The 16,222-nt window shown below is 29.0% G+C and overlaps 1 protein-coding gene and 1 long non-coding RNA gene across 4 annotated transcripts in view; one reads left to right on the top strand and one right to left on the bottom strand.

The window, feature by feature from the left end:
- The window catches only part of LOC132942003 (lachesin-like), a 108,125-nt gene that overhangs the window by 55,209 nt on the left and 36,694 nt on the right, over window positions 1-16,222 (bottom strand). For all 3 annotated transcript variants that reach the window (XM_061010286.1, XM_061010285.1, XM_061010287.1), the window contains exon 3: window positions 15,021-15,107. In XM_061010286.1, the coding sequence (XP_060866269.1) occupies window positions 15,021-15,107 (87 nt within the window). The remainder of the gene's footprint in view (window positions 1-15,020; window positions 15,108-16,222) is intronic.
- LOC132942009 (uncharacterized) overlaps window positions 1-16,222 on the top strand; it is a 61,353-nt gene that overhangs the window by 16,945 nt on the left and 28,186 nt on the right. The window lies entirely within an intron of this gene.

The raw sequence follows: 16,222 nt of genomic DNA, 5'->3' as shown, positions 1-16,222 counted from the left end.
ACTCGCGCGGGAGAAAAAAAAATATTTATAATAAAGCAGCTATAGTGCTTACAGTACCTAATCATATTTAGTTACGCGCGGTACAATTTTATTTTGCGTTCGGTAAAGTATGTTTGATGTGCATTAATCTACACCAACATAATAAATACGCCACACGCACACACACACACTCACACACACACACGCACACACACACGCACACACACACATACACACACACACATATATATATATATATATTAAGTATATCAAGTGCATCCATCTGGTCGACGTGTAAACAAATCACGTTACTCGCGGAGCACCAGATAAATTGATACCGAAATAAATCCACCCGAGTACGTAAGGGTCGCGTCGATATAGTATATAGCTGCAGATACTATATATGTATATAAACTGAGTTGTAGCCGACTTTCCTGTTCAAATATTATTATATAGGTACCTATATATAATATATATATAAACTGTTTTACATAAGCTTTTTTCTGCCTAATCGACGCGCACAATCAATTTATTACGAACGAAAATACAATTCAACGTTCAAATTAAATTGATGACTATCATGGTAGTATAATAATAATAATAAATATCGTTTGGTAGATTATTACGTCATAATATTGTACGGAACTTTTGGGTCTACGGTTGCGTACCTATACTACCTACGTTTTTCGTATACTTTCGTAGTTTTCCCGAATTGTATGTAATTTAATTTATTGCGAGCACACGTGTACATTTGTCCGCCACGTTTTATATAACATTTCATGACCTGTTTGGCCAATTATTTATTTGGAACGCATACAAACTATACACACGTATTTACTTATGTAAAACACGCTTAATTGGATAGAAAAAAACACCAAATTTCCGAAGAACAACAAACAAATTAAAACCAATATTTACCCAACTATCGAAATTAAATGTTTTTTAATCATTTACAGTTAGACGAATTGTCTCTTTTATAGTAATAAAAAATACTAAACACTAACTACTATAGTTGAAACAATTAGAATCATTTTTGAGATACATAATTTTTGATTAAGCACCACTTAGAATGTATAATATTTTGTATGAAATGTTTATAGTAAGGAAGACGATTATCTCAATCAAATCGAATTCTCCTCGTCTACATTATGAAAATAGATTTTAGAAATAATGACGTATTTAAGATAATAAAATACAATTTTAGTGCACTCATATAAATTTTCAAATTATTATAAGAATACAATTAATTCCATGCAATAATGTCTGTAACAATTAAAACCAATAAGATGTAGGTATTTATATTTATATTTAAATGTAAAATAAAGTAAAACTATATTGATGATGAATTTGAATGTGCACGGACAAATATTTATAGTAACGTTGTCCTATACATATTATACTATTGTAGTTATAAAAATTGTTATAATAATGGTTGAAAATAAACAGGAACGTCGCAATAATAAACTAAAATTAATAAAAGTTAATTGTTATTTCAATTTGAATTAATTATAATTAAATAAATACTAAAAACATAATTTTGAATAATTCCCTTTCATTAATCATATTGTTTAGAGTAAGCTAAATGATCATATATTATTTAAGTCGTAAAAAATCTGCCAACGAAACATAATTAAAACATTGAGTAAAAAGATAATAAAAAAAGCATATTTTTTTCGTTATTTTTAACAATAAAAGCTTTTACGTTGGTATATAAAATCGCATAGTAATTAAAATGATACCAAAATAGATGAGTGCACGAGGCACAGTTGTCTAGTGTAACCAAATAATTAAATGTAATTCGCAGAAAATTCAATAAAGGTAATCTAATTTAGTGATTAAAAATATAGTAACAAAAAAGGTGTATTCTAAAAAGTTATATTATTCTATAATTATTTAAAAATTCAAATTCAAATAAGTAATAAAATAAATAAATAAATACGAAATGAAAAAGAAATTATCTAAATTCAATATTCAACAGTTTACCTATTCAATAAACTTTATTGTATGCTATATAAATAGATAAAAATAATGAATGTGAACTATACTTGTGACGTTCTAAATAATAGTTCTTAACAAATATTATTATCAAAACGCTTAATATTATTAAAATCTATTCAAGATTATAAATTGAGTTTTATTTGTTTGCGCAAGTGCCTACACTTATTTACACACATTTGTACTAATAATAAATTACCATTTTCTAGAGTAGTAATTTATTTAACCGTTCGAACAAAGTAGTAATAAAGATTGTTTATTATGAAGTGAATATTCAATTGCTATTATTAAAATTAATTGATGCATACCAGATACAGGGAAAGCTATTTGTTCAATAGTTAGCAGAGACAAGAGGGTACCGTGGACAGCAGTGAACGATTTCGCGTATTGTAATGCAATTGAACAGGTCTCCTAAGTGGCAGGATGACACATCAATTATAGAAACAGTATAAAAACGTGACGGCAAACACAAACGGCCGTTTACCAATTATTATTTAGACGAAAAAAGTGTTGTTTTTCATTTACCGACCAGAAACAAAAAAAAATTTAAATCTCTGTCGGTATAATATATATATTATATAGGTACACGCGTATTGCGTATATATATATATATATATAAGGTATTAAATAATTTATCAATCACAGGCGACGCAATACGTCAACGGCATATAATCCTGATAACCAAATGCATGGGACGGAATGATGGTGGCACGGGGGTGGCGAGGGCTTGCCGTAGTTACTACATACGACAGGCTTTGGTGGCCATTAATCATCCATCGCGGTCTCATAGTTTTATCTTCTGCCACCACCGTGTCAAAATTCGAAAAAAGTAATATATCGACGCGCCAGGTGGACGAGAAACGGATACGAAAATATTTATAGAACATGATCCCAAAAAGTGACATTTTTTTCACTCTCTCTATCTATATATATATATATAATTTCAAACGAGAAAAACTTTGTGTAGGTTAGTCTCTTTCTCTCCCTCCGTCTATCCATCTATCTCTCTATTCCGTCTAAATTATTGAATACCGTACTACGGACGTGGAGGGTACCTACGGAAAAATTATCAGGGGTAGAAAAAAAAACCACAGCAGAAGTTTGCTGTCGAGACGACGGGTGTCGGGGGGAAACAAAAGGGATTGCAAAAACAACTTCATTACAAACTCAATTTCGACGGCTCATTTGATACCGTTATGAAAGCCCAAGGATTTTGTAAGTCTTACATCGACCAACTTCCGTTTTAATTTTTTTCCCACTAATTTTATTGCCTTGCTTTTTTTTACAAGTAGTATTGTTTTTATTTACTGTGGTTAACAATTTAAATTAATGGAACACTCTTTATTATTTGCCCCTTATTTTGATTATTATTACTACGCTATTCCGGATGCCAAAAGTCTTTATACAATATATATAATATATCCTATATATATATTACTTGTGTTAAGAACACTCCATTTTTTTTCTAGCGATCATCAATCACTAATGTTACTGTTTATATTATATTTAATCAATATTCTATGTAAATTGAGTTGATATTGTGATACTTTAAAATAAAGGAGAACCGTCAAAACGTATTAAAATATAACTAATAGGTAGTTAAAAATAATGTATGTATTTTATTATATCGTAAAATATTTACTCACACTTTTTTTGTTAATTTGTACGTTTAATTTAATAATGTTATCCATTTAACATAAATCCATGAGAATTTATTATATGCATAAAATTCTGCTTTAAATGTTGGCAACAAAGTTTAAGAGGTAGTTGGATAAACTACGTTAATTCTTAAATCAAAGGTGGAATTTTTGTGAACTTATTGTAATAATAAAATTATTAAACTAAATAACTTGATTTTAACTATACTTCATTTATATATTTATTCATTTTAAAACGTACCTATCTAAATTTTTAAGAAGTTTTTAAAATTGTTGAAAGTAATTTATAATGCTGTTTTATTTATTTAATGTATGGTAAGCTACAATTTTACCATTTTTATGACTATTTTACAAGTTACTAATGTATACTTAAAATAAATTATATACCTACTACAAATGTGTATGAGGATAATAATTTGAATTGTTATATTGTTTTAAGTTATTCAGGTTTAAACTGAGCTGAACATGGACAAAAACTAAAAAATTTAAATAAAACCGTTTTCTTTTTTATACTTACGCGTATGTTTGTAACAATGATAAATAAAATGTAAGCGTAAAATAATAAACTATTAAGAATTAGTTAAACTAATAGAATAAAAGTAAAACTATATAATTTATTAATGACATTGATAAAAAAAAAAATCAGAATTGTATTATTTTTATTTAACATTAGTAATAATGTTTTGTGTTTTTTTTTTGACAAAAAATGTAATGATACTGAACAAAAAGTTTCAATTATTCATTTATAATCTGTGCGATGATGAAGTTAATTATCAATTAGTATTTAGTCCATACTAAAACAATCACGCATAAGCGCTTTTAAGTTCTTATTTTAAATAATCAACATAAATTATAAAAGAAATATTTTTAAGAAGAAATATTTAACTTTGAAGTAAATTTATGTGAAGAAATACTTTAAGTTAAAATGTCACAGATGACGTGCCAAATGATCAAGTAAAATCAAATCTCAAAACAATAGTGTAAAAGTATGAAAATTAATTTTAAAAACTATGCACATATTATGTGAAGGCTTATTCTATTTATTCAAAATACCTGATAAAGTTTAATAGTTTCCCAAACTTCTATAATCTATAATAAGTATTTTATTAAATTTAAAATTATTTATAATGCATGTGTACCTAATAAAAACAAATGTATAAAAGTTAAAAATAATAAGCAAAAATATTGCTAATTTAGTATTTGCACTTATAAAATAATATACGTAATTTGTGACATAGTGTGATAATATACTTTTGTAGAAATTATATTCAGTTAATAATTATTCATATTACCATATTATATTATCGTGATGAAATTTGAGAATGATTGATCACACGTGGGAATATTAGTTATAGTGAATTATCAAAATACATTAATTAAACATAATATTATAATATTTTTTCATACATATTATAATATTGTTTTGTACTTACTACCTATATAATGGAGAACGAACGTAAAATTGATAATATGTAAAAATGCATCGGATCGATCAGAAGTACTATCAAAAAAAAATATATATAAAGGGTGATTCACCAAGCATACTCACTCCCGTTTTTTTTCTTCAATAATAAATTTATTCAAACTCTGATTTTTGGAATTTTTAAGTATGCTTTAAGACAATATTTTAATCATTTTAATTTTGTATACTACTCAAGGAGTACCTGTGGACCTGTGACCTGTGGACTTTTTTTTCAAATTTATTAGAATCAACTTTTTTACTTTCAATTATATACTCATGATTTCTTCAAAGTTTTTCAGTCATTAAAAATATGTTAATAAAATTATAGTCCTTAAAAATAGCTATACAAAGATATAATATTGGATCTAGTATTTATTATTTTTGCGCCATTTTTATAAATTATAAACGTTGATGGATTCATTTTTGTAAATAATTACTAACGTTTTCCAATCACCCTATACCTTACCAACCCATTATCATGAAACTATTATCCTAAGTAGGTGCAATGGTACACATAGTTAAATAACTCAAAAACAACTCGTTCGGTTTTCGATTTTGATACGCCAATATTTTCAGAAAAATTATCCACTACATAATTTACAGTAGGAGGTCATTACTTAAGTAGTACAAAAGTTCTAAAGAATTTTGAAATATGATCTTAATGTATCTTTAAATATTCCAAAATCAGAATATTTGAATAACTGCATTATCGATGAAAAAAAGGGGGTATCTTGTATATCTTTTATATGTGTAACCACGTGGCGGGGAAGTGTACGGTAAAAATGTAATGTTCTTGTGGTTTCATGCTGTGATAATACAAAAATTTAGCTCGTCGGTGCAGAGAGCTAGGACATGCAATTTCGTACGACGGATCGGGTAAATTGCGTGTATTTCTCTCTTTATATATATACATAATACACATATATATTAGGACAAGTGTAAACTTGCCGTAATCCGCGAACACAGTTAGCGGTATTAAAAGCCCGGACGGACAGTTTTAGACGTCAAACGAGAATACAGGGTTTCTCCCTCTCTCGTTCCCCCGCACTAACCTCCACCAGACACTGATTTATCACTAGCCACTCTTTAACTACCCCTAACAAAACTTGCGCATAAATTACGTACTGCGAAACGTATTTACGATTCGTATACATATAAACATGTAGGTGTGGTGTATATACGTTGTAAATTTACGGATTGATAAACTTATCGGAGTCATCTATAGGTGCGAGCATCGACCAGTGCGAACGTCTGATTGTTGGACAAACCTGCACTACGCTATCCTTTCGGTGATCGGATCATAGTATCATCGACAACATCTTAACTTCATCCTCACCGTCACACAAAAATCATATCCTCTGGCTTTACGTTTATAACATCACGATACAACTATTATTGTTTGAAATTTGAATGCCTACCATTAAAAAACTTCGCCGTTAATCAACGAACACAACTGTAGAAACCAATGAGGCTCTAGCATTACAATTTATGACGGCAATATGGGTAGTGGTACACACAGAAGCTAATATTATGTTTTAAAGTAGGTCAATACTCTACTGCTAATAAAACGTTTAAGTGGATAAATACATTTCTATACGTACATATTTCACACTAAAAAAAAATATTAATACTCGTTTTAAAATATAATTTATAATATCAGAAATTATTGGTAATACGCATTTGCACAATATAGTTTTAAATATTATGCTTAAATCATTAGGTATAATGTTATTTATTATACATTTTATCAAAGCACTGCGTTTGATGATGGGTTTCTTTAATCAAATAAATTTGTGGATATTATAACCCTACTAATACGCCTTTGTTACCTATTCATCGTATTGTGGGCAATATTAATCTTTTATCTTTATATTATATTATAATATAAAGAGAGACTGCGAGATTACGTAGATGATACATAATTAAAACCTATAATATGAATAAGTATATTACTGTAAATTTATTCATTTACTTATCGATTTAATAATATTATAACCTAATGTACTAACGAAATTCGAAATTCAATACTGTAGAAATGGAATTATCAGAAAAATAAAGTTTAAACAAAATTAATAACTAGAGATAATATATTTGAAATCGTCTACCATTGAATCATTAAGTTAGTAAATATTTAAGACATGTGCAGTACGTAGGTTTATCACGGAATCCAATAGACATTCTTTTTTCTAGGATGAAATAAACTCTTTTAGGTGAACTAATCAAACGAAAAAAAACTACAACAAGTTATTTATCTTTAAACGATCGTTGTTTAAAAGTAGTTTTTATTCATAATCATATTGTACGCATAGGCACGTCATACTTAAAAATTATTATTCATAAATAATGTTGATAAGAGTTCTGCAGCGTTTACATAATATACGCGTTGGTTTATTTAAAATATTGATAAAATTACTTAAAAATGATAATATTATTAACTATTAACTATACATAACTATTACCATTTTTGGCCCTATATAATATTTTATAATAAATATCTTCTGCACGTTATATATTTTGGAACGATGGATAAAATAGAGTTATTACAGGTTAGGTACCTCTACTGCAATTTCGTGAATGGGTCGTAAAACAAACGTAATGGATCTGCAACATTCCGTGTATTTGGAGTCACAGATCCAGCTTTATGCCTTCATAAATGTGTATATAATATTATGTTTAAAACTGTGTGAAATACATTGTTTCATATATTATAAAGATATTATACACATCATAAATATGTGATGCACGTATGCAGCTTTTTATCGTTCCCCGATCATTCTTTAAATACAAAATAAATATCACGCCACACGAGTAATTGAATAATTTAATGGACCATCATTGTAAACGCCATTGCCATTTAATAAATATGCTCTAATGGGTATAAAGTAAATTTGAATTGTGATGCATAATTCGTTTAAAGCTTATAAATATACTTAAGTAGTAATTTTATTTGTTATGTGTAGATACAACCATTTAAAAGAAAACATCAAAACCATAGAAACTCATTACAATAAAATAGTAATATAATATTATAATAGTAGGTATACTTAATCTTTAAAATTATAATTCCAAAATAATCAATTGCATTATTCAAAAATATATAGTTATAAAATGTTCGTCTCTAAATAGCTGAATCAGCTATACCTACTAAAATTATTGTCATTGATCATTATATTCAACGACTATTATACTACGAAACAACTAATACATAAGGATTAATAAATAAATAAAACTATTAACTTACTCAATACAAATACCTAACTCAAATGTATATAATATAATATATACACGTAATGTTAATTTTAATTTCGTCTTTTGAGAGTTAAATTAAATTTAAACTTTAAGTTATTTTGTACGCTTTATGGATTTTGTTTCTCGTTCTATAATTAATTACATTTAGTAAAATATATTTTTAAAATTTTAACAGTTTATAATCGTACCCAATAAATTATCATTGATCAATATTCAACAATTTATTTTATTCAAAACACACATTTTCCCATTTAGAACCTGCATTATGGAATTAAAGCAAGTTTGTGATTGATAGGTATTTATTGAATAAAAGTTAATTAGGTATATTATAATTTCTAGATTAAACGCATTATTTATGAAAATATCGTGATCAAACATGGATGGATAAATTCTGATACAAAGTTATTACAATCGAATAAACAATAATATTGACCGCAAATTGTATGGCTTTGTGTCAATAATTTAATTTATAGGTCATTAACAGTTAATCCATCTATTTCAAAAACTCGAGTTTACCATAATTAATTCAAAATATCAAAATTAAATTAGATGTATCAACATAAAATTATCTTTATCAAAAATATATTGACGATTACATTTATTTTCAAACTAACTATATGTACATAATTATTATAGTATGTATTTGGTTATTGCAATCAACGGCACTCCGTTTACAAAATAGATACATCTACCAACGTCTCCAATCATACATATCACGCAGATCATTGCATGTAAATACTATCTCTAAAACAGCATCTATAAACGTTTTTGATCCCGTTTAACCACTCATCTAATCACCTTCATTAGAGAACCCAACACAAATTATATTCCTGGAAACTACCCAGATAGTTGGCTCGCCAATGATAATGTGAGCTTTTAAATTATTGATAAATGACAATTACCATCATTTTTTCAAAAGTGCCACCGCCGAATGACATCTTGTACTCTATTCTGTATAAAATCAAATCTATGCGTTGTATATGTAGCTTTTTGTAAAACCTATTGTGTACCTACAGATCAGCGTATGTAAAAATAATATGTTACAATTAGGATTATTGATTAATTTTGAATTTAACATATTCTTAATCAATAATATTAATCTTAATAATTAATTGTATAAATATCTATCAAAACGATTTGTACTAAACTATACTGCAAGGGTTTATTATTATAATTAAGACTTTATAGTTTATAATATCTCCATAGAATAAAGCCAACTTTATATAGCCTATAATAAATCATATTAAGTAAATATGCGTTACATTGTTATTGTATTTTAAAAAAATCGTAATCGATGTTACATTTTTAAATATTTTTCATCTTAACAATAAAAATATAATTCAATAAAATAAACTATGTACTATTTATAATGACTTGATTTTAACTTGAGTATTTGACTTGATTTCAGGTTAACTAAATAACATTCTAGAAACAAACTTTTCATACTTTAATGGAAGTAATAAATAATTACAAAACCAATTTTTTTAATTGAAATTACCAGTTGTTCAAAATAATATATCTTATAATACCAGAATCTAATATACAATTCTGTTAATATTATCTAATAATTTTGTCACCTGAATAAATATAAAAACTTATTTTAATTTTTAAAAATAATAAAATTGCAATTTAATCTGCATAAATAATTAATTTTGATTTTAGAGTTTGCAACCAACTTTATACCTATTAGATTCATTGAACACAAAATGAATATTACATAAATATTTCATATTATATAAAAACGGAAATCTTTTAAAGACAAACTCTCAAGTTTTCATGAATAGTCATGACCATCTCAAAAATAAGTTCCAGATCGTATTAGTCAAACGTATTAACATTAACTGTAGTATCTGTCTATGTTCAAAAGTAACTTACACTCAAAGTATACGTATTTTGTGTGTACCTATACACAATATAGAATGTACAGCAATTCAACTGTATAATATAATATTATGTACAGTCAAATGTGTAATCACAATGAACGAGGATTACTTGCTGTGTCAATTAAACTTTAGTGCCTGTTTAACGTTCATATCAACCCGAAGTATTTACGAATGAATTCGACTAATACGGCACGACACAAATAGTTGTTTAAAATCAATAAGTATAGTAGATCACTTTAAATATCGAACAATTAAAAAAAAACACACGCACAATTTCAATAAGTATGTAGTACTAATTATATAGTTATTTCTATCCAATAATCCAAATTTATATACAATTTACAACCACTCAACATCGGAACTACCAAGCTGTATCGGATTTGATGCAAATGACAATTTTCACTCGAAAATAATAACTGACAGTCAATTTATTATTCAACGTAACCATAAAATAAAATATATTCGTAATATAATAAAAGTAGGTAATAACTAATAATAGTAATAAGCTATAACATTTTTAATGAGAGTTAATAATTGTATTTATTACGTTTGCGCGTCGTTGAAATAGGTTTTAAAAAATAAAACTCGACGGAATATTATAAATCGATACGTATTTATTAAATCGGTAAAAACAGTAACATGTACGGTCACGTGTGGCAAGCACAAAATAATAGACGTGATTTTACAACCGTCATGTAATATTCACCACGCACGTAAACAAGAAAACAATTTGGAATATAAAAATGTCGCTTGTTTATTTCTACACGGCATAAACTGTATACACCACTGGTTCATTATACATTCAAAGACATGCTTCGACGTTTAAAACAAAAAACCAGCGACACCGATAAAATTATAATAATGTACGCACCGGAAGACGTCGATCGCCTCGCGAAAACTTCAAGTAATGTAACTGCAATTATTATAGCCCTCAATCGTGTAGATTTTTATCGTTTCGCGAGCGTTTGCAAATATCGGTACCGTTCCATATAATTACAGACTATTTTTCAACTGCGACGAAACTTTTTAATGAACCGCACCACTATCCAAGCGGAGTAAAAAACTGCTCTTAAACGTTATCATCTATTTATGTCACAGAGCTTGTAGGCGTGTTTTTGATACAGCTATGTTTTACTCGATTTATCAAGAGACGCTGACTAAACCACGACATAGGTTTGTCGACCACAAAAAATCACACGTTTGACTTTACTCGTATTACTTTTATTTTTATTTTTTGACTGCATCGTCTTTCGTCGAAAGCTTACAAAGTAGAGCGTACTTCGAAACCGTGAGGTTTTCGAAGTCGACGAATATCGTACAGATACGACCTGCACAAAAAGCATACAAGCCCAAAAAAACGAACGGTTAAGAATTAAAAGAAATCAATTATTTGGTATTCTGAGCGAAACGATGATGTGATCATTTCGGGTGTTGTTTTTTGATTTCTACGGGTTTTCATATAAGAAAACCTCTGAAAAAGCGATGCTCCGGTTGTTGCATATGACACTCCCGTTTCCGCAAAATCCATTTTAGTATTTGCTATAATTTTGGAAGTGTTTTTAATTTGCTGGAGACATGAAACTTAATTATAACTGCAGAAGTGCAGTATTAAAAAAAATATATGATTTTGAAAAATATGACGATTTTGTTTATATAGATATTCCGCGGTGAATAGCTAAAAATACTGAAACACTTTACCGATATTCTTACATGAAAAATTATATTTTCAACAAATATAGTGACCGACTCGTTTCGTATATTCAACCAGACAGTATGATAATATTAATGGGTATAATATTTTCGTGACATTCTCTTTCGGGCGATGCAGCAGCACCACCGAGTGGAACACTCGTACCTAGGTACTGCAACTACATATAATGCGAATAATATGCGTACCACCAACACAACTACCCTAGGTGGAGGTGCAACTACCCCTTCAAGCACCGCGACCGCCACTCAATCTGCTCGCGTGGCGGAATCGCTAGTCGTAATCTACGCCATTGGGTACGTGACGCCGCCACCACCACCGGTACATTGTTGGGAACCCTCGAACAGCATCACCGGCATCAGAAACCATTGTGCACAGACCGTATAAATGTTGCGCTTTCTCGGGCGGTGTGTGTGTGTAGGTATATAATATACGTGTACACAACACTCGGTCGGTTGGCGGGCCGCGCTACGTGTTAAATTATTACTTAATTAAACCGTTATCTCTGAGAGGTAGTTATGGTGGCCGAACGCGAAGATATTCATTGGGCTCGAGGGTCGGAAACGGAAGGATCGACTTAAGTCTTGAGGGACTCGCGCGCCCCCTCCCTGCAGCGCACAGGTATAAAATACGAGTCCCTGCTACCCCTTTTCGCACTGGCGACGACGACGACGACGGCAGTGGCGGTGGTGGTGGCGCCACCCGTGTCCAACGCGCCACTAGATTTATCGTGTTTTAAGTTCGGTTCCTCTACTCTCCCTCACACTACTCTACCTAGTCCATCACTCTCTCTATCTTTCACTATCTCTCTTTCTCTCTCTCTCTCTCTCTCTCTCTCTCTCTCTCTCTCTCTCTGCCAGTCTTATTCTATATACTGGCATCGTAATCAACACGCACATACGCTCAGTAAATGTACACATATGTATTATACAGAATGATTCACCATACATGTTTATCCCATTTTTTTCATTTAATAATGCATTTATTAGTTCTGATTTTTATAAGTATCTATACTGAAGGACAACATATTTTCAAATACTTAAATTGTTTACACCATTTAAGGATTTCCCTGCAGTGGTGATACAAACTTATGTTTTTCAAATGAGAATCAACCAGTTTACTGTAAATTATGAAATAGATGATTTTTTTGAAAATGTTAACGCATTCAAATCAAAATTTTAACGAGTAGTTTTTGAGTAAGTAATTTAACATTGTGCGCTGAAGATATTTTTTTTTAGAAATATATTTTTTGTAACTTAAAAATTAAAGTAATTACATAAAATTAAAGTTTACAACAAATAATATTAAGTAACAAAAAAAAATATATTCCACCTTTAAGCGATTTTTGTAGTGGTGATAGAGAGTTAAAATAAATTATTTTACAAAACCAAAAAAGATATACGATTTACGATTTATCATTTTTAAATATTAGATCCATAATAATTAATATGATAATATGTTTGGAAGATATGGGAGCCACAATGGTTTTAAAATTATAGTAAATTACTAATGAATATTATTAGTCTTTCAATATTTTATAGTTTGTAAAAATTGACTACCATAATAAATAACAGTTCCAACATTTACTCCATATTTTTGAAAACCATTTTTAAAGACTTTAATCCTTAGTACCTATGTTTTGTGTACATTTTAATAACTCAGTCACTCAGAAACTTCTCATTCTAGTATCTAGTTATGATTTAGATAGGTACGACAACTTTTTCAACAAAATTATAAGCTCAATAATTGTCAAAAAAAAAGGTGGGATATCATAAAAAAAGTTTGTATCGCCACAGGAGACTTCATAAATGGTATAAAAATTTAATTAATTGAAAATATATTCTTTAAGTATGTTTACTTTAAAATTCCAAAAATATTGGGGTAAGCATGCTTGGTCATCACTCTGTGTATTCCGGAGGGATACTTTTTATTAAAGATCACTTATCAGTTCAAAAACTAATAACGTTTTTGAAAATATTCTTATACGTGATTTTAAGTTATTACAAAGAACAGTAACGATAAAAAATTATATATTTTTTATTATTTTATTGTGTTATTGTTTTTAAGTTTTTCCTTTTTTAATGAAGATTAAAGTTATACGTTTGTATTCCTTATTGCAAAACAGAATATTTTTGAAGTACTTCGATTAATAAAAATCGAATTTGGATGAGTTTTTTATGAATAATTATAAGTATTTAACAATTAGAGGAGCGACGTGGAGCGTTACAGGGGTACCCCACAAAATAATCCGCTCATCTAAACTTTAAATACTTATAACTAATTAACTTTACTAGTCCGAAATTTGATTTTTATATATCGAAATATTTAGAATTATATTCTACTTTGGGATATAAAATTAAAAATGTTATAGTTGTAAAACGAAAAAAAATAACATTCAAATATTGTAATAATTATAATATTTTCAAAAATGTTATTCTGTTACGACTTAAAATAATGTAAAAAAAATATTTCCAAAAACCGTTTATTGTTTTGAATATTTTACGTTGAATAATTCACCTGGTTCCATATATCTTATATTATATGTGGTGTATTTCATTCTTTGCACGCCTTTCCTCTTTCCGGTCGTCTTCAAAAGACGCGACATTATGCTTAGGTATATCGTTTAATCTATATATATATATTTGTGTGTATGTACTCCTATAAAATAAATCTTCTATATAGATACGTGTACACAAATGACGCAAAACAATGAGCGTGACATTACTGAAGTCCGTTCTCCGTCGAATATAATAGTATAATACACAACAATGCGTTACGTTTGCGTAGTGGGATGGGGTAAGAAAAAAAAAACCGTACCTGAGCGCGGTTGACCGTGAAATTGCTGCACAAACGCGTTTACCTATAGCTGCGGCGCACACTGGTCCGCACACCGTCTGTTGGCCGGGCACAGTAGAACCACGGGACCCATACACCCACACCCACCCACGACCCATCGGGTTATTTATTATTCCGGTCGCCCTTAGAACTTAATTAACGTTTCTGTATAATGCGCGGCGTGTGCTGTATATACCATATTGTTATGATTCAGGTATTTTGTGTTGTATTATTTGCTTATTTCCACTCACCATGATTGAATTGGTTCACAGAATTGGCGTTCAGATCGACTTCTTTGCCCATCAATTGCTGTGGGTTACCGCTGACTATGATCACGCCTGCAACACCATAACGCATTTACACTATATTACAATAATAGAACTATGTTTCGTGATATTATAATATATTATATAAACAGACAACCGTTCTGTACCTATTATTATTATAGTTGATATAATATGGAACTGGTTAAAATTACCAAAATCAAAATTTAAACAGTAACAGCTGCGATTGATTAATTCGCACTCTTGCACAAATACAGTTATTCATTATATACCCGATAATAATCAGCTGAAATGCGTACGAATATGCACATTTTACATAAAAACCTACTCTTAATTACACAATTATTTATTTTTTTTAATCGTTTGTCGACGCTCATCAGCGATTGGAGCTTCGCGTCGAATCTGGCAACGTTAGCAGCTATCTGTGGTCTTCAGGTCTTCGGTATGAACTTGACTGGAAGTGTGTTGATGTTTTAAAGGATTGATGAAGACTGACGATTTGGACAGAGTGTCCCCCCATATTTATACCATTTGGTTACATTAATATGTCGAGTTTGGAATGTTTGAATAATATCTAGGTATATGAGGTGTATTCGTATATTAACTAATAAATATTTTATTTTTATAGAGACGCCAATTATTATAACTTTGATAACATCAAAACTTAAAATAATTATATTACAAAAATGTACATGAACATCATCATATTATTATACTCGTATTTCAAGGAAATGTACCAGTTTCCGAGCATTTCGAAAAAAAACGATTTGTCCAGTGTATTTACTCGTCATTCCAAAATTAAATTTAAATAGTAAATATTAAAAGTTAAAATGTGTCAAAAGCTTCATCAGTAAAAATCGATAATTTATTACCAACTTATGGATAGTCTCAATAATGTATCGTTAATCGTTATCATAATAATCAAATAGATCTATTATATTTAACAATCGATAGATTGTCGATTGCATTCAACTAAACTGTACTGCACATCTATATTCTATAAGTATAATACTTTTTTAACTAAAAACAATAAAAATTAAATTAAACTTCGAAAGAAATATATTTTCAACTTAAATTGTATAGGTAGGTTTGCCAATTACCGTGTATACATATTGTATGCACTATCAGTATTATACCTATACATATTGATATTATGAAAATATCATTCC

This window comes from Metopolophium dirhodum, chromosome 3, assembly GCF_019925205.1.
Source record: "Metopolophium dirhodum isolate CAU chromosome 3, ASM1992520v1, whole genome shotgun sequence".
NCBI classification, from domain to species: domain Eukaryota; kingdom Metazoa; phylum Arthropoda; class Insecta; order Hemiptera; family Aphididae; genus Metopolophium; species Metopolophium dirhodum.
Note: the sequence above shows the minus strand (reverse complement) of the source record. Positions and strands in the feature narration are given on the sequence as shown.